Source organism: Dermochelys coriacea, chromosome 24 (genome assembly GCF_009764565.3).
Source record: "Dermochelys coriacea isolate rDerCor1 chromosome 24, rDerCor1.pri.v4, whole genome shotgun sequence".
NCBI classification, from domain to species: domain Eukaryota; kingdom Metazoa; phylum Chordata; order Testudines; family Dermochelyidae; genus Dermochelys; species Dermochelys coriacea.
The window spans coordinates 831,240-850,162 of NC_050091.1; the positions used below are offsets into that span (position 1 = coordinate 831,240).

General features: G+C 65.0%; 1 protein-coding gene across 1 annotated transcript; it reads left to right on the forward strand.

Moving 5' to 3' along the window:
- The first annotated feature begins 1,414 nt into the window (after nt 1-1,414).
- On the forward strand, nt 1,415-18,276 carry SHC1 (SHC adaptor protein 1). Its single transcript, XM_038383207.2, is given in 15 exon segments — nt 1,415-4,614; nt 10,004-10,074; nt 10,812-10,875; nt 12,548-12,667; nt 13,072-13,125; nt 13,487-13,524; nt 13,809-13,958; nt 14,201-14,250; nt 14,253-14,383; nt 14,779-14,839; nt 15,306-15,314; nt 15,317-15,469; nt 15,629-15,650; nt 15,652-15,889; nt 16,397-18,276. Coding segments are annotated over 15 exon segments (2,343 nt in total). The 5' UTR covers nt 1,415-4,068; the 3' UTR covers nt 17,033-18,276.
- The last annotated feature ends 647 nt before the right edge of the window (nt 18,277-18,923 follow it).

The window sequence follows — 18,923 nt, forward strand, 5'->3', positions numbered from 1 at the left end:
TATCTTATCACCGATACAGAAAGTCCCAGTAAACTCCCCTGCCACATTCCTAGGTCAAAAGAAAAGGAGTACTTGTGGCACCTTAGAGACTAACAAATTTATTTGAGCATAAACTTTCGTGAGCTACAGCTCACTTCATCTGAGCTGTAGCTCACGAAAGCTTATGCTCAAATAAATTTGTTAGTCTCTAAGGTGCCACAAGTACTCCTTTTCTTTTTGCGAATACAGACTAACACGGCTGCTACTCTGAAACCTGTCATTCCTAGGTCAATCCGCCCCACTCAGTCCCTACTGTGTCACAAGGGGCACCAGCAGAGCCTGGGGGGAGCCCAGGGCTGGGATAATGGGCTGCGGGTCGAGATTGAAGGGCACCAGCAGAGCTGGGGGGAGCCCAGGGCTGGGCTAGCAGGGGCTGCGGGTTGGGATTGAGGGGCACCGGCAGAGCTGGGGGAGCCCGGCTGGTTTAGCAGGGGCTGCGAGTTGGGATTGAGGGGTACCAGCAGAGCTAGGGGAGCCCGGCTGGGCTAGCAGGGGCTGTGGATCGGGACTGGGGAAACCTGCAGATCAGGAGTGAGTTCGTGGAGCTCAGGTCTCGTTTGGATCAGTTGCGTAGAGCCCCACGCCAAGCCCTCGCTGCCCATGCCTGCTCCCCCACCCCTGTGCTCCGGGGGCTCTGCCCAGTCTGGGAGTGAAGAGGTTAAGGCAAAGCCCTGAGCTGCTCCCTTTGCCCCTCACTCCCTGCTCCCATGGGCCGCTGCTTCCTGTGCGTGACTCCAGCCAGCTTTTATCCTGGCCCCTGTGCTGTCGGAAGCTGCTCCAGGGATGTGGGGAGGGCAATGAACAGACCCTTGGCTCCAGGGGGAGTGGAAAAGGCGCAGAGCAGGGAGGTTCAGGCGGGGGCTGCTCTGTCCCCCTCCTGCTGCTGCTGGGGCTAGTCTGCACCGGGCACCTGATGCCACTGGCAGAGTACGGCCCCCCCCCCAGGTGATAGGCAGGTAGGGCACAGTGCTTTGGTGCTCGGTGACCTTTGACCCCATTTCCATTGGCTGGCTGTTGGCCCCTTCCAGCAGAGGGCAGTGCACAGCTGCCTGGCCCCCGGGGGGCGCAAGCCCCTCCATTGCCTGCCAAGAGCATGCAGCCTGGCTCGGCTGTGGGGTGGAACACGCAGGGCTCGGCTCAGGGAAATGCCGGGTAGGTGGGTCGCTGCTTCCTGCATTTCTTTCAAGTGGCTGTGCAGTGCTGCTGGGCCCCAGGCAGGGTGAGCTCTGCTCTCGCACGGACTGTGCAGGGACCCCTGGAATGGTCATTCCCTGGTGCGAGAGGCTTTGGTGAGTGCTGGTGAATGGTGCCGGGAGGAGGGTGTGCAGGTGTGTGCACAGGGATCTCCCGGGGGTGGGGTGGGGGCACACAGGGATCTCACTGCTGTGCCTGAGGACTCTTGCCTGTGGTGCTGGTGGCTCCCGGAGGCGGGCTGAGCCTCCCTGCTATAGTTAGCAGCAGCCCCTTTGCGATGCTGCGCGCACTGCTTGGGAGGCTATTTCCAGCCTTGGCCAGACTTCCATTTCCCTCACTGCTCGTGGCTGCCTGCCAGGGCTCGCACAGTGGCAGGGAAGCGCAGACACCTGTATGGGGGGCATGGCCATGGCAAGGTGGTGGTGCTGCTCCAAGGCTTGGAGCCGGTGCTTCCCTGCAACGTGTCAGGCTGGGGAGTGTCGTTTACTCATGCTTAGCCTTTGGGGGTGGCCATGCCCAGGAATATCGGTCCTGCCCTGCGGGGCTCAGCTCCGGCCTCAGCCTCCATCCAGAGCCAGAGCAGTCGTAAGGGGACCCGCCAGTGAAATCTCATGGCGTTGGGTCCAGTGCTGGAGCCAGGGCCTTTTGTTTGCTACGGAGTCCACCCCTTGTGTTTCCAGCCCTTCTGGCTGTAGAGCAGACAAAGGGATTTGCGTGGAACCGAGGCAGAGCTGTTGTCCTGAGTCTGCAGAGAGCCTGAAACAATAGCTCTGAGCGGTGTGGCCTAAAGTGCACTCTGAACACTAGTGAGGACTGCCCACCAGCCCAAACTTTCCTTGCCCAGGCATGCTGTGTTAGAGAGCTCAGTGTTCTCCAGACGCGGTTCTGTGGCCCAGTGGGGAGCTGGCAATTTTCAAGTAGCCCTGGGGGCTGTTGCTGATTGTATCCCTCTTGCTCCTCAGTTAATACAAACTCCGACCCGAGTCTGCCCCAGAGGCCTTGGGCTTCAGCCCAGTGCTGCCATGTCCAGGGCTGGCTGCAGCAGCATGTGTGGGTGGGGGGGGCTGCTGCTCCCCGTGGCTAGGGCCTGGCTGAAAGTGACAGGAAAAGAGCGTGAGAATGTGGGTCTCACGTGCCCCAGCGTGCTGTCCCCCAGCACCCGCAGTGCTGGAGCAAGCTTGGTGCTCAGAGTGACTGGCAGGTTTGGGAAGGGCAGGGATGGCTGCTGCGGGTGACAGGTGCTGCAGAGTAGAAGGCTCTCTCCACCCACAGCGGGGAGGGGCGGAGCGTCTGGTGCAGCACGGAAAGGGGAGTTTGGAGTCGGGTGCCACGGGGCCCTGCTTTACCTGTCCTGCCTAGGCTGGAGAGCTGGCACACAGCGAGTGTTGGGCTGGATGCGGGAAGGGGGTGAGCATGGAGAGCTGTTGTGCCCCCGCCTGGCACACAGGCCCACGTGTCCCTGCAGAGAGAGGGCACCCCCAGTCTGTGCTCCCCCCATGTGCTCTGCCATCACCCTGGCTCCGCCCCACGGCCGTGACCTTGATTTTCTGCTCTAGATACTCCCTGCGACCACACCCCTTCGGGAGGGAGCCAGCGAGCGAGCCCCCCCCCACAGGCTGTGGGCAGAGGCTGTGAGTCAGCACTGCCCTTCCGATTGGCAGCAGCCCCTTCTCCTCTCCCGGGAGCTGCAGTCACTTAGAGCCAGCTCTGTGCAGGAAGCAGCAGCAATTAGCAGCAGCTGCAGCAGCTCCTCCCCAGCTCCCAGCAGCTGGGGAATCTCCGCCTGCACCTCTGGCTGCGGCTGGCTGAACGCACCAGCGCCCTGCGCCCTGCCTGGCCGGATCCGGAGCACCCAGCCCTGCTCGGTCTCTGCCCAGCTCCCTGCTCCTCTCTGGGGCCCCAGGCCCTGGCTGGACATGTGCGGCAGCCGCATCTCGCCTTACCCACGGGATCCCCGCCAAGCCTGCGTGGCTGCCCACTGCTTTTGAGAGGGGAGCAACCCTGCCTCCAGCACGTGGGCCAAGGCCCCCACGCCCACGGAGGGGGCCTCGTCGGCTCCAGGCTGGTGCCCAGAGTGCAGCCGGACTGGGCTGGAACACACTCTGTGGCTGCCTTGTCTCTGGACTTTAAATATTCATGCCTTTGATTTCCTGCTAGCTGGTGACGGCAGGAACTGGGCTGGAGGCAGGGGCTGGTGCAGCAGGCCAGGGAGTGCTGGCAGGCTGGCAGGGTTGGGGCACTGGACTGGACAGTTCTCTCTGGGCAGCACGGCTTAAGGATATCCTGACAGGTGGAGGAGCAGCAGCCCTGGGCTCAGCCTGTGGCTCCGGCTGCCTCGCCCACTGGGCCCCGTCGGGTGCAGCCAGCAGCCTGCCTGCTTCCTCTCTGCAGCTGAGCTGGAATCGCGCAGGGGGCAGGGGTTGCTCTCCAGCTGGCTGCACCAGTGTGTCCCTCCCTGTCCTGTCCTTGCCACACTGCTTGTTATTGACTGTAGCAAGGTGGGATCCGTCTGCCGCTGCCTGGGGAGCACTGGCGCACGGGGGGCTGTGTGTCGCGCGGAGATGAGCTTTGACTGTGAACAGACGCTGCTGCTCCCTCCTGCCTGCTCCCAGTGACGCTCACCCGGTGTCCCTTTGGCTGGGGGCTCGGGGCCGGCTCTCCCAGTGGTCATGCTGCGCTGGTGGGGGGCTGGCATGGGAGCTGGCCTCGCCGCATGTTTCTGGAGTTCCTGCTCTACAGGGTGCTGGCTGCCCTAGGCTCTTCGTCTCTTCAGGGGCCTGCCGTAAGGGCGGGCCAGCGTCTGGAGCCGGATTGGCCTGCCTGAGCCCCTCCAGCATGGATCTGCTGCAAAAGAGTAAATACAGCCACCTCCGGAACGAGTCGGTCTCCTCCCTGGAGGAGGCAGTGGCTGGCGCAGGGTCCCCGGGGTCCCCAGTGGAGTCCCTTGTGCCCAGTTCCCTGTCGTCCTCCTCCCTCAGCCCCATGCTGCCCATCGGGGAGCTCTCGTCGGAGTCCGAGGACAGCCCCACCACCCTGTGCTCCTTCTTCCCCAAAATGGCCAACCTGAAGCTTTCCTACCCCGCCAACTTGCTCGGCCTGCGGGGCTTCTCGGCTGTCAGCATGAAGGAGGCGGGGAGCCTCGGGGAGCCGGGTGTGGCGCTGGCTACAGCGGGCGCCCCCAGCCCCGATTCAGCGGGGCCTGTCGCTGTCTGTCCCCAGGATATGAACAAGCTGAGCTGCGGGAAGAAGACGCGGGTGGAAGGCGGCCAGCTGGGGGGCGACGAATGGACCCGCCACGGCAGCTTCGTCAATAAGCCCACCCGCGGCTGGCTGCACCCCGACGACAAGGTCATGGGCCCCGGCGTCTCCTACCTCGTCAGGGTGAGTGCAGCGGGTGCCCCGGCGTGGCGGGGAAGGGGCCGGGAGCAGGGGGGCGGACAGGGAGGGGTGGTGACCACACCTGCACTGGGTTGTAGGGACCCAACTGCCTAAGCAGCTGTCCCAGCCCCCAAGCAGGGGACGTTGCTCCACGCCCCTGGCTGCCCCAGCAGAGAGGCCCCTGGGCAGGGCAGTGTGGGGAGCTCGCCCTGCCAATCTGGCCCAGGTGACACTTTCCCCTTTGGGCACTACCCTCCAGGGGAAATGCGGTTCCCGGAAGGCCAGGATTGGATCTGGGCGGGGGCAGGATGGGGCTTGGGGGAGACAACGGGAGGGCCAGGCAGGGCAGTGTCTCTGAACCCTCTGCCCAGGGCGCTTTCATTGCCTGCATAGAAGGGGCGGCCCGTGAGTCCCCGGCCCCCCTCCCGGCCCCATGTGACTCTGCAGTGCCGCTGCTCCAGGAGGAAGAAACTTGCGTGTCCATTGCCACAGCGCTTCACCCGAGGTCTCCAAACCCCGGCCTGCCAGGGGCCCCTCCTCTGCAGGCTGGGAGGGGAGCTGCTCTGGACATAGCTGCTTCCTTTGTGTGCCCAGTGGGGATTTCTTCTCCTTGCGTGCACCTCAACCAGGCTGGCTGGCCCCCCGCCCCTCCGGGGGCACTAATGGCTCTAAGGCCCTGGGCCAGTGGCTGCTGCACCCCCTGTGAGTGGAGTGGGGTGGGGGGCAGCTGGGGTCAGGGTCCTCCCGAGTCCGCCAGGCAACTGCCCATGCAGACGGGTGCTGTAGGAGGCACAGGCAGCCCAAGGCAGCTCTCCACCACACAGCTGCTCCATGGAGAAGTGTTGCCACACTCCCTCACTTGCATTGGCGCCGGCCTCTTGATTGGCCCTTGGGCGCTGGGCCAGGAGCCTTCCCCTCCCTGTGACCCAGCACAGCTCGCCAGAGCCCGCTCCCAGCGAGGGTCCCTCCGGCGGTGCCTGGCACCCCTGTGGCTCCACGCGGGGACCCCTGCGCTCCATCCAACGGGCTTCTTCGCAGCTGCCCATGGAGACTGCAGCTTCCAGCATATTTTGCTGCCTGGCCATGCTGGGATCAAAGCCTCTGGGCTGCGCCATCCACTGGACTGACCTTGGCCCCATGTGCCTGAGCATGGGTATTACTGGGGATGCCCAGCCATACCTACTGTCACAGAGTTTGGGGGAGTCCAGGGCCTGCACCCCTCTTCCAGGGTTTACTGTGACTCTCAGCCAGCCAGTAAAGTGGAAAGTTTGTTGGACAATAGGAACACAGTCTAAAACAGAGCTTGGGAGTACAACGAGGACCCCTCAGTCAAGTCCTTCTGGGGGAGCAGGGAGCTTACACCCCAGCCTTGGGGTTCCCTGCGTTCCACCACCCAGCACCCAACTGAAACCAACCCCCCCCCCAGCAGGCTCCCTCCTGCAGCCTTTGTCCAGTTTCCCGGGCAGAGGTGTTACCTCCCCCCTCCCCATCCTGGCTCAGGTTACAGGCTCTCAGGTCTCCCATTCCCAGTGAAACTCCCCTGCCACATTCCCAGGTCAATACTCCCCCCTCCCTGCTGCCTCACACCTACATAACCAGGAGTCCGGTGGCACCTTAAAGACTAACAGATTTATTTGGGCATAAGCTTTCGTGGGTCAAAACCCCACTTTTTCAGATGCATGGAGTGAACATTACAGATCCAGGCATAACTATACTGGCACACAAAGAGAAGGGAGTTACCTCACAAGTGGAGAACCAGTGCTGACGGGGTCAATTCAGTCAGGGTGGATGTGGTCTACTCCCAGTAATGGATGAGGAGATGTCAATACACAATACCTAGAACCAGTCTGTGGGCGCCGCTTAAACCTTGCACGGGGCCTTGGAGACAGACCCCAGGATGTGCTGGCCAGCCTCCCACACTGGCACCGCGGCTCTGGTGCCAAGCGGCAGAGGGCAGCACCGAGCCAGACTCGTTGGCCACTCCAGTGCATTGCTTAGAGCACAGTATCCCAGCTCTCCGCTCCAAGAGACACCCTCAGCCTTGGTGCTGGGGCGCTCCTGGCTGTCTCCCCCCAGGTGGTGTAGCTGGAGCCTACCTGCAATGTTAGCTCAGCCTGCACAGCCCTGTGCATGGTGGGGCAGCGCCAGGCACTTCTCCCTGCGTACCAGCTGGGCCGGCCCTTTCCTCTTTGCCTCATGCTTTTCAGCTTGGCTGCCTGCCCTGGTCCCTGCTGCTGAGAGCCACCTCGGGGGCTGGGGCTTGACGGGATGAGGCTGGGGCAGGGCGCAGGACCAGGGAAGGGGACTCAGCTTCCCACACCCTGCTCTGCTGGGCAGCCCCCTCCTGCCGGGCAGCCCACTGCTCTCCCCCCAGCTCTGCTGGCACAGCTCACAGCCTGGGTGTGTCTTGAGTGGGTGCAACGCATTTGGGGCAGGACGTGCACATGGAGCACCAGGCTGAGACCAGACAACTCATTTCACTTGTGACCTGAGCCAGGATTAAACAGCCCCGTTTCCAGGCTGCAGGGGCTCGCAGGGGGCCCTGCTCAGAGTCCCTTGCTGGGGGCCTCCCTTCAGAGCCCTACGCCCCCATCCCCGCAGCACTGTAAGAGATAGGGAAGGCTGAATTTAGCTCTTCAGAGACACCCCCCCACCACCATCAAGGCCACAGTCGGTGTGGGCACTGAATAAAGAAGCTCTGTTCTTGGTAATCAGAAGTGAGAGTTACTGTGTCTGGCATGAGTGCCTAGCCCAGCTGGGGGCAGGGAGCAGGGAGCAAACACCCCCAGGGCCAGTGCTTACTCAGATGGTATCAGCCAAGAGAGGCAGGGCTCAGGGCTCTGCCAAGCCAAGGGGGCACTAGTGGGCTCCCGAAACCATCCTGGGAATGAGGCTTTTGAACTGTGCCCTTTTAATCATCTAGCAGGGTGGTGCAGAGCTCCTCCTGAGGGTCCGGGGGGGCTGGGTCTTGGGAGCAGAGAGGGTGGGTTACTGATCCCTGCAAGGGATGGTGCGTTCCTCCTACTAACTCCTTGCGATGCTGGGGGCCGGGCATGTGCAGTGGCTGAGTTGCCCCGGGGCCGGGGCTGGGGGCGTGTGCAGTGGCTGAGCTGCCCTGGGGCCGGGGGCCATGCTTGTGCAGTGGCTGAGATGGCTGGGGGCCAGGGACCGGGCTTGTGCAGTGGTTGAACTGCCCTGGGGCCGGGCGTGTGCAGTGGCTGAGCTTCCCTAGGGCCGGGGGCTGGGCGTGTGCACTGGCTGAGCTGCCCTGGGGTGGGGCCGGCGTGTGCACTGGCTGAGCTGCCCTGGGGCTGGGGGTCAGGCGTGTGCACTGGCTGAACTGCCTGGGGGCCAGCGTGTGCAGTGGCTGAGCTGCCCTGGGCCGGGGGCCGGGCGTGTGTACTGGCTGAGCTGCACTGGGGCCGGGGGCCGGGCGTGTGCACTGGTTGAGCTGCCCTGGGGCCGGGGGCCAGGCGAGTGCGGTGGCTGAGAAGCTCTGGGGCCAGGCGTGTGCAGTGGCTGAGCTGCCCTGGGCCTGGGAGCCGGGCGTGTGCACTAGTTGAGCTGCCCTGGGGCCAGGGGCCAGGCGAGTGCGGTGGCTGAGCTGCCCGGGGGCCGGGCGTGTGCAGTGGCTGAGCTGCCCGGGAGCCGGGCGTGTGCACTGGCTGAGCTGCCCTGTGGCCGGGAGCCGGGTGTGTGCACTGGCTGAGCTGCCCTGTGGCCGGGAGCCGGGTGTGTGCACTGGCTGAGCTGCCCTGGGGCCAGGGGCCAGGCGTGTGCACTGGTTGAGCTGCCCTGGGGCCGGGGGCCGGGCGTGTGCACTGGCTGAGCTGCCCTGGGGCCAGGGGCCAGGCGTGTGCACGGGTTGAACTGCCCTGGGGCCAGGGGCCAGGCGTGTGCAGTGGCTGAGCTGCCCTGGGGCCGGGCGTGTGCGGTGGCTGAGCTGCCCTGGGGCCGGGAGCCGGGCGTGTGCACTGGCTGAGCTGCCCTGGGGCCAGGGGCCAGGCTTGTGCGGTGGTTGAGCTGCCCTGGGGCCGGGGGCCGGGCGTGTGCAGTGGCTGATCTGCCCTGGGGCCAGGGGCCAGGCGTGTGCAGTGGCTGAGCTGCCCTGGGGCCGGGAGCCAGGCGTGTGTACGGGCTGAGCTGCCCTGGGGCCAGGGGCCAGGCATGTGCGGTGGCTGAGCTGCCCTGGGGGGGGCCGGGCGTGTGCAGTGGCTGAGCTGCCCTGGGGCCGGGAGCGAGGCGTGTGTACTGGCTGAGCTGCCCTGGGGCTGGGGGCCGGGCGTGTGCAGTGGCTGAGCTGCCCTGGGGCCAGGGGCCAGGCGTGTGCGGTGGCTGAGCTGCCCGGGGCCGGGCGTGTGCAGTGGTTGAGCTGCCCTGGGGCCGGGAGCCAGGCGTGTGCGGTGGCTGAGCTGCCCTGGGGCCAGGGGCCAGGCGTGTGCGGTGGCTGAGCTGCCCGGGGGGGCGTGTGCAGTGGTTGAGCTGCCCTGGGGCCGGGAGCCAGGCGTGTGCGGTGGCTGAGCTGCCCTGGGGCTGGGAGCCGGGCGTGTGCACTGGCTGAGCTGCCCTGGGGCCACGGGCCGGGCGTGTGCACTGGCTGAGCTGCCCTGTGGCCGGGAGCCGGGTGTGTGCACTGGCTGAGCTGCCCTGGGGCCAGGGGCCGGGCGTGTGCGGTGGCTGAGCTGCCCGGGGGCCGGGAGCCGGGCGTGTGCACTGGCTGAGCTGCCCTGGGGCCAGGGGCCAGGCGTGTGCGGTGGCTGAGCTCCCCGGGGGCCGGGCGTGTGCAGTGGCTGAGCTGCCCTGGGGCTGGGGGCCGGGCGTGTGCAGTGGATGAGCTGCCCTGGGGCTCGGGGCTGGGTGTGTGCAGTAGAAGAGCTGCAGCAGGGGTGAGTTTGGCACCACAGTTTTGCTGGGGTCTGTGGGGAAATCCCCCAGGGGGCATCTGGAGGGCATTGGCATCTCAGGGATGGTGCCCCAGACCCAGGCACCAACCCAGACCCTCCCTAGAGAAGCACAGGGAGGGTTCTTTCACGCTGTAATTTTTCTGCTCCCCACCTCTCCATGTGAGCCCACGGGGGGCGTGGGGAGCAGAGCACGGCCTTTGGTGAGGCCAGCCAGTGCCCAGACACAGCCCCTCCCCTGTTCCACCCCTGCAGCTCACCCTATGGTGCTTGGGAGTTGGATTATCTGGAGCTGTGGGGCTGGGGGAGGCCCTGTGGAATGGTCCTGCACCCTGAATGCTGAGCCGGTGCAGGGAGCAGCCTGGCAGCATTGCAGCCCTGGGGCTGGCGCGAGGGGCCGGGCTGTGCCATCCCAGGGCGGGGGGGTTATTGGGCTGACCCCATCCTGCTGTCTCATGCTCGCTCTCTCTCTCTCTCTCTCGCATGCGCAGTATATGGGCTGCGTGGAAGTTCTCCAGTCCATGCGGGCACTGGATTTCAACACCAGGACGCAGGTCACCAGGTGAGCCCCAGGATGCCCTGCCTCCTGTGAGCCCCGCAGGCACAATCGCTGGCTGTGGGCAGAGAGGCCTCATGCTGGGAGGTGCACCCGACGTACCCGGGAGGGGGGGTTCTGACCCAGTGCCCTGCGGGTGAGCTGAGCTTGGTGAAGCAGGGCGGGAGCCCATCAGGCAGCCAGGCCACTCTGGGCCCAGAGCAAGTCCCATGGTGCCCCCCACCAGTGCTGCTGGGTGGCAGCTGCCAAGGAGTGTGGTAGGGTCTGAACCGCAGCTGCATAGGAGGTGGCAGGGAGACCGGTGCATCTGTCGATGGGCTTAGCGAAACCAGACACTCACTCCAGCCTTTGCCAGGCAAAGGGGGCCCCGCCCGCATGCCTCCCCTGGCTGGAGAGGATGGTTTGGGGACTCTCAGGATGGCAGGCCCTTCCCAGCCCTTCCCCCCTTTCTGCGCTCAGCCCACGACTCTTTGCGCAAGGCTCATGTGTATGAACGACTGCAGCCTCTTTGGTGGGCAGGGCCGACCTTCCTTGCAGAGCCGCTTCCAGGCCCTGGGCTAGGGGCCTGTCTCCTGGTAGCTTCGCTCTCCCCAAGTGGGTTAAGATCTGTGCCTGCCTACCCAGCACTCAGGGGTCTGTGTGTCACCGGGCCCTGGGGGAAGGGATAGTGTGGGGGGCTCATCGGGGAAGTGGCTGGGCCTGCCCCCCCCGGGCTGCCCTGACTTTGCCCTGTGGTCCCACAGGGAGGCGATCAGCCTGGTGTGCGAGGCGGTGCCCAGTGCCAAAGGAGCCGTCCGGAGGAGGAAGGTAAGGCCAGGCCAGGTAAAGGCAGCATGCTCTGGCAGTTGGAGGGGGGGCCCAGAGTCTGGGCAGCCCTGGCACTGACTCTCTGGGGCCAGAGGTGGGGGCGAGGAGCAGACATGGCGGGACCACACGGCAAAGGGCCAGGACTCTGACTCCTTCACTTCCCATACACTCATGTTCTCACCCCAGTCCCCACTCAGCTGGGTCAGAGCTGGGAATTTGACCCTGGGTTCTAGGAGCCAGGCAGTGCTGGTGTCTGGCAGGAGGCTTTTGGGGGGGGGAAGCACTGGGAGCTGGGAAGCCCTTGTGTTTGCAGATGGGGGCGGGAGGCACATGCACACCCCTCCCCGTGGATCTCTGGAGGGAGCCTGTGCACACCTCTGCTCCCCCCCTTCTATTGGAGCAGGAGCCTCCAGCCCTCTCCTGGCTCCCCTGTGGCTGCCCCTTTGTCACGGGGTCCCCGGGCGATATTCCGGAACTGCTCCCTGCGAAGCCAGGCAGGACTCTGGGGGAGTCTCCTCTCTGTGAGCAGCCTGTCTGCAGGACCCATAGCTCACCCGCTTCCCCCTTCCTGGGTCTGACCTCGGAGCATCCAGCATCCTCTGCCCCTCCAGCGCTCCCCACAGCGAGTCCACACAGGTGGGGTCCTGGGGAAGCCAGAGGGTCCTGCCCCCCAACTTTGCAGTTAGACGGGACTCTCAGCCAGCCAGTAACACAGAAGGTTTATTAGACAACAGGAACCTGGCCTAAACCAGAGCTTGTAGGTGCAGAGAACAGGACCCTCAGCTAGGTCCATTTTGGGGGGCAGTGAGCCAGACAACCACGTCTGCACTTCACTCTATGTCCCCAGCCAGCCCCAAACTGAAACTCTCTCCAGCCCCCGCCCCCCTCCTCTGGGCTTTGTCCCTCTCCCAGGCCAGGAGGGCACCTGATTCCTTTGTTCTCCAACCCTTTAGCTCTCACCTTGCAGGGAGGAAGGGCCCAGGCCATCAGCTGCCAGGAAACAGGGTGTCGGCCATTCTCTGTGTCCAGACCCCTGCACACACCTGCCCTCTAGGGCTCTGCAACGATCATACCCCCTTATCCCACCACCTAGATACTTAAGAACTGCCTAGGGGAAACTGAGGCATACCCACACTATTCAGAGGAAACATTAAGAACAGTCCTGCTTTGTCACACCCTTGCAGTGGGTTGGCAGGTGCGGCTGAGCTGGGCTAGGTCCCCCTCTGCAGGGGCTGATCGATAGCGGCCCTGTCTGGCGCTAATGGAGGAGCGAGGTCAGCCGCTCCAGCGCAGCCCTCCCCCACTCAGTCACGGGGGGAGGGGGCCCTGCTGCTGGTTAATGAGTGTGGGTGGGCGGCGGAAGATCGAGGGCTGAGCGGGAGAGGCCGGGCTGCTGCCTTTCCTGGAAGGTGAGGGGCAGTGGGGCCTGCACAGGGGCTGGGCTGCGCTGGAGCAGAGCTCTGCTCCCACCTGGCCCAGGGCCTCGGCGCGCTCTGCTGTGGAGGGGCTCCCACGTCGCTCCGTGCCAAGCCTGGGGTGCCTTGGGTGGTAGATGCGAAGTGTTGGAGCATTGGTGTTGCTGAGCCCCAGGCGCTCAGGGGCCCGACTGGGCAGTGAGGGGTGTTCTCCCTTAGGCCCCATCCCCCTAGCGGACGATCCTTTGCTTCCACAGCCCTGCGGCCGCTCACTGAACTCCATCCTGGGCAAGAGCAACCTCAAGTTTGCCGGCATGCCCATCACCCTCACCATCTCCACCAGCAGCCTCAACCTTATGGCGTCTGACTGCAAACAGGTGAGACTCACTGGGCGAGGAGGGGGGCTCGGTGGGGCCACAGATTCCACTTCCTGTCTGCTCTGGGGGAGCAACCGGAGTGGGGCTCCCAGCCCTGCCTACCCAGCCCCCATATCTGCAGCTCCACTCCCCGTCTGCCTGGAGGACACAGGCCTGGCCTGCCTCTCGGACCCCGTGTGCTGGACCCCCGTGGAGAGTCACTGGTTCGACCCAGGTCCATGACGTCGCAATACAGGGCACTATGCAGGGCAGTTCCATGGCCGCCAGCTCCAGGGGCGGTGGGGAGGGTCCGAAGGCCAGGCAGAGACCACACGTCCCTGGAGGTTTCTCCCCCACGCAGGTGTCCCTGGGTGGGCAGAGCAGCCAGGGGCTGTGTCTAACCAATGGCTCTCCCTTCCCCACAGATCATCGCCAACCATCACATGCAGTCCATCTCCTTCGCCTCCGGGGGGGACCCGGTGAGTGAGCCGCTGGGGGCCTTTGCTCCGTGTCCAGGTTCCGCTGATGGCTGGGCCCCATCCCACCTCCGCCCAGGGCTCCTTCGGAGGGGTGGGGGAGCTGTCCCTCACTGCTGGCCCACTCGCGGTGCCGTTCTGACCCAAGCTTCTGCATTTGGCCAGCACCCCCGTTATTGCCCCAGCAGGGGTGAGCCGCTCCGCAGGACTAGACTGGTGCCTTGGGACATCCCCCGGCCCTTCACCCTGGCCTCACGCCTGGGATTGCCATCGCTGTGCTGAGCACTAGGCTGTGGGCGACAGGTGGGGTGGTGCCCCCTGCTCCGGGTGCCGCTGCCACCTCACCCGCGCGTCTCACCCACAGGAAACTGCAGAGTACGTCGCCTACGTTGCCAAAGACCCGTCAATCAGAGAGGTGAGTGACTCCTGGCCGGCTGGCGCAGCCATTAACCCCACCGCTGCTGGATGCCTGCCTTGGCCCAGCACTGCCCCCCAGCCAGCTGGGGCCACGAGAGCTGGGTTGGCAGCCCCCCAGGCTGCGCTCGCAGAGACGCCCTGGCTGGCTCTGGGCGTGCAGCAGCAGTTGTTGCTTTGCTGGGGCCCTGCTGCCTGGGTGGGCCAGGGGTGGGTGTAACGGGAGCCTGGCAGTGCTCAGGGTGGGTGGGGTGGTGCAGGGTCCCTCTGAGCCCTGCTCTTGTTTCCTCTCCAGCCTGCCATATCCTGGAGTGCCCTGAGGGCCTGGCGCAGGACGTGATCAGCACCATTGGGCAGGCCTTCGAGCTGCGCTTCAAGCAGTACTTGAAAAACCCCCCAAAGCTTGTAACGCCCCATGACAGGTACGGGGGGGTAGCAGACCCTCAGAGGGGTGCTGCAGGGTGTGAGGATCCCCTGGAGCTCCCTGGCCGGACGGCGGGGCTCTGGGCAGGATGCTCTGGCTGCCTGGGTCCAGTCCAGGGGCTGCTGGGCCTGAGACAAGGAACACCAGTGCCCTGGGTGGGGCGCCAGGCACTGAGCTGGCGGGGGGCGCGTGGCAGAGCTGGGGCATGTTGCCACTCACCCCGTGCTGCCCATCCCCTAGGATGGCCGGGTTCGACGGCTCGGCCTGGGACGAGGAGGAGGAAGAGCCATCAGCCACCAGTACTACAACGACTTCCCCGGCAAAGAGCCGCCCCTCGGGGGCGTGGTGGACATGCGGCTGCGTGACGGCGCCAGCGCGACACAGACGCCCAATCATTGGGGGCAACGCTGGTAAGCATCGCTTGCAGGGGGCGAGGGTATCGCTCCTACCGGCTCGTCCCACTGCACCCCTTCCCAGGGCCTTGGGTGGGACACTTGGGGCCAGCTTGAGGTGGGGGTGGGAGCTGCCATCCCCATGGTGTGGCCAGAAAGAGGGGAAGCAACTCAGGGTTGAGTTGGGGGCCTAGGGCCACCTGGCTGATGAGTCCCTCTTGCCTGCTCAGACCCCAGGGTGAAACTTAGCACGGTACGTCCATGCACAGGGGACATCTGCAGGCCAGTCCGCCCCCGAAGGGGCTGCCTGTTGCCAGTCAGTGCAGGATGGGTGGCAGATAGTCAGGATGGAGGCCGCTGGAGCTGGGCACTGTGGGCATGGGGAGGAGAAGGGAGCAGTCTGAGCCTTGTCTCTTCCTCCTGCAGCCTGTGGGCCAGATGTCCAGCGCAGAGCACGAGCCCCGGAAGCAGCACCCTCCTGCCCAAGGTACCGGACCACAGGCAGCAGTGCCACAGGTTCCCTCGCCCACATGCTGGGGGCCTCATGGCCTGGCACGGCTCAGTGCCTTCCTGCGCCACTCGGCGGGGCTGGCTCCAGCATTGCCTCCACACTGCCCTCCGCAGTGGGACAGGCTAATCTCTGAGCATCCCCCTTGGTGCCAGGCCCAATGCCCTGTGCGTGCCAGGGCAGGGAGCTGAATGTCCCAGGGCTTTCATATCCCTGGATCCGGTTCTGCATCATCTTTGGGTTTGCCAGGATCACATGGAGCAAATCAAGAGCTCCCAGCAGAGTGCGGGGCTGGTCCCCTCCTGCCCCCCTAGCTGGGGTCTCTGCTGCTGTCCCTGGGGTAACCCAAGGCCCAGCGGGGGGCTGTTGGACCCTGTAGCTGAGGTGGGGGAAGGTCTGGGTCTCGGGCTGGCAAGCCCTGCTAACTGCAGCTCCCCCCCTGCAGGAAGGGATAAATTACCCCCGGCGCCGGCCCAGCCATTCGCACCGACCTGTTTGACGACCCATCCTACGTCAACGTGCAGAACCTGGACAGGTCGCGCCAGGCCTCTGCCGCCAGCATCCCGGGCACGGCCAACGGCAGTGCCCAGCGAGACCTCTTCGACATGAGTGAGTGGGGGTTGGCCCGTCCTGCTGGCCCTCTATGCCAGCTCTGCGTGGCTGCTGGGCTGAGGGGCCTAGCTTGCTCTGTCCAACCGGCTAGAGCCTCAGGGCATGGCGTGGGTGTGGGCTCCGTGTCCATCCAACCCTGCTCCTCTCCCCCCGCAGAACCCTTTGAGGACGCCCTGCGTCCCGCCCGCGGTGCCGGTGGGGCTGCCGCCAGCCCAGCTCCTAGCCTCCATGGAGGAACAGCTGCGGCGGGAGCCCTGGTACCACGGGAAGATGAGCCGCAAGGAAGCAGAGAAGCTGCTGAAGGTGAACGGGGACTTCCTGGTGCGGGAGAGCACCACCACACCGGGCCAGTACGTGCTGACTGGGCTGCAGGGCGGGCAGCCCAAGCACCTGCTGCTGGTTGACCCTGAGGGAGTGGTGAGTTGGCCCTGGGGCCATGGTGCGGGGCTCCCTTCCCCAGTCCTACAGGCTTGGTGCTTGGGGGAAGAGCTAATCAGAGCTGGGAGCCCAGAGCAAAGCCAAGCCACTGCCCAGTGTTACCTGCAGGTCTCCTGGGGTGCCAGCTGGGCACGGGGCCAGCACTCCATATTCCTGCCCCCCATGGGCTCCTGGGTTTTGTATGTGAGAACAATTGACAGGAGCCTGCCCCGCTCTGGCCTTGGCTCCAGCTCAGCTCCAGCTCAGTCCCATGGGCCCTTAGCCACCCCGCCCCAGAGGTGGGTACGGTCACCCGCCCTCCTGGAGATGCGTCATGGCTCCTGCAAGGGGGCATGTGTGGACGGGACGGGACGGGACAGGACGGGACACTGGCTCGTCTCTGTGGGGTTTGTGCTGCCATATCTCATTTGGTCACAAAAGGGCGGACGTGCCTCCTGGCTCCACCCATTTATTGGCCATCCCCTGAGCCGTTTCTGGCCCCTGCAGGTGCGGACGAAGGATCATCGCTTTGAGAGCGTCAGTCACCTGATCAGCTACCACATGGACAATCACCTGCCCATCATCTCGGCAGGCAGCGAGCTGTGCCTGCAGCAGCCCGTGGGAGGAGACTGTGAGGCACCCGGGGGCCTCGGCGGAGCCCCCTGGGCCCCCCCCTGGCCTTCTCATCCCCTCTCTGCCAGCAGGGCTCTTGGACTGTTTCAGCCACTGCTTCCCAGGAGGCCCTGGGGCTCCCCGTCTCACTGCCAGAAGTTCAGACTCCCTGGGCTCACATCAGCTCCCCAGAGACAGAGCAGAGCTGGAGGTGGCCGGGGGAGCCGGGGCTGGGTATTGGGGCAGAGGGAGGGGGCCTGTTTCTGCATCCAGGGAGCTGCACCAGCCACACCTCCGCTAGCACCAAACTCCAGCCCTGGGCGGCTGCGGGCACTGCGCCGAAGGCCGATCACAACCACATGCGCTCGCCCTCGTCCCGTGTCTTCCCCTCAGGCAGGGTGGGTGAGAGGGAGCCTGCCCCACCTCCAAGTACCTGCTGAGCCTCTGGGAGGAAGGTCACGGTTCAATCCTATTGGCTCAGAGGCCTGCCTGTCTGGAGGTTGCCAAGTGCTTGGCCCCCTCCCCCCCTGAGAGGCAGCTCACCCCCAGCAGGGAAGGGCTGGATTTTCATCTGCCGTTCCCTGCAATCCCTAAGGGCCAGCACCCATGGGTGGCACCACCTCTGTGACTCCTTTGGGAGAGCCACCCGTACCCGCACCACAGAGCAGTGCCAGGGCTCCTGCTGCACAGGGCGGGAACAAGGGAGATCTTCCCAGAGGCTGGGAGTGGAGGGCCCCCTGCCCTCCCTGGGTGAACCTGGTGCTCTGCTCCTCGAAGCACAAGGCTGGGCCGGCCACACACCGAATGTACCCGATCACTTTACGTATTAACTCTGTGCCTTGACCCTCTGCAGGTCCCAGATACTTATGCAAAGCAGCTGGCCCTGGGGCAGGCTGGGGCGAGCAGTCAGCCCACCTGGCTGCTGGGGGAGTGCTGGGAGCACAGCCCTGTCCTCACGCAAGGCTCCGCCGGCTCCCAGAGGCCACAGCCAGGCCTGTTCCCATCCCAGTGTCCTGCTGGCTGGAAGCAGGGCTCAGGTGGCCCCTTTTGCAGCAGGCTGCTCGCTGTCCCACTCCTCATCCTGGAAGGCAACTTCCAGCCTGTGTCCCAGGGAGGGGCATAGATGGAAATTAGGTGGGGTAAATGGGGTTCTCCACAGGAGGGCAAGAGCCCCTTGACCCCATGCCCTCTGGGGGGGCAGTGCTGTACACTATGCCCTGCTGCCCCTTGGGCAGGCTGTGACACAGCCAGTTCCCTATACCCCAGCTTGGCCCGGGCCAACCACGCAGCCAGAGGAAGCACGTAGCACCCAGCAAGATGGCAGCCACAAGGGGGGCACCAGAACTCCCCACATCAGGGGATAAGTTGGGTGCTGAGGTCCCAGGGGGATGGACAAGACCACTGGCCTGAGCTCTGCTGTTTCCCCAGCCAGCGCTAAGCAGCGTCTGCTGGGAGCAGCCTCCTGGGCTTCCCTGGCTCTGCTGCTGTAGCAGGTGAGCCCTCTCGCTGCAGGGCATGGAGCCTGCCCACCCTGGTCTGCACGGACTGTGGGGATCCCAGTGTTGCATGCACATTGTTATACTCGGAAGCCAAAGTGTCACCCTCCCCCTCACGCCTCCCGCTCCCCCTGGAGGAGTCAGCCTGGGCTCAGATGTGGGGAGGGTTTTGCTTTCTCCCTCTCCCTTCTCTCTCCTTTATATGGGTTTGATTTGTTACCAGGTCTTGATTATACCAAAGGAATTGGATGGTTATTATTAAAGTTAGTATTTCTTTAATGCATGGCTGTGAGTGGCTCCTCGTCTGACGGGGGGGGGGTACGTGCAGGAAGGGGCATGCTGTGGCCGTGTCCAGCAGCTGCTCTTTATCCAGGGTACGCAGGGCGTGTGCTTGGCTGAGGAGTCTCTGAGCCAGGGGATCATGCTTTGCCCTTTGGGTCCCAGCAGCCCCTCTCCTATGCTCTTAGACCCTTAGCTTTACAAGGGCCAGTAACTGCCCCGCTCGGCCCCCTTCCTGAGATCTCCCCCTGCCCAGGTGCCTCCTGCTGCGGTTGGCGGCTACAAATGAGGTAACATCCCAGCAGCGGGCGGGCAGCAGAGCGTCGCCCCAGCCCTGCGTCCGGTTGCCCCCCAGCCACGGCCGCTCGGAGCGGGGCCAGGGCTCAGCCACCACCGGCGATGGCCGCTCGCACCAGGCCGGGCTGGAGGCGCTGGACAGCCCCAGAGAGCTGGGCTGGGAGCGCCTGGCCCTGGGGGAAGCAGTGGGGGCAAAGGGGGGAGCTCAGGTCCTGGCTCCCTGGGGCTTGGCCTCCCTCCAGCCCCCAGGCAGGGCGCAGCTTGGGAGTGCCCGTGGGCAGGGGCCCCAGCGAGGGGCTCGGCTCCCAGGGTGGGGGCTCAGGAACCTGGCACCAGCCCTGGGGCCCCCC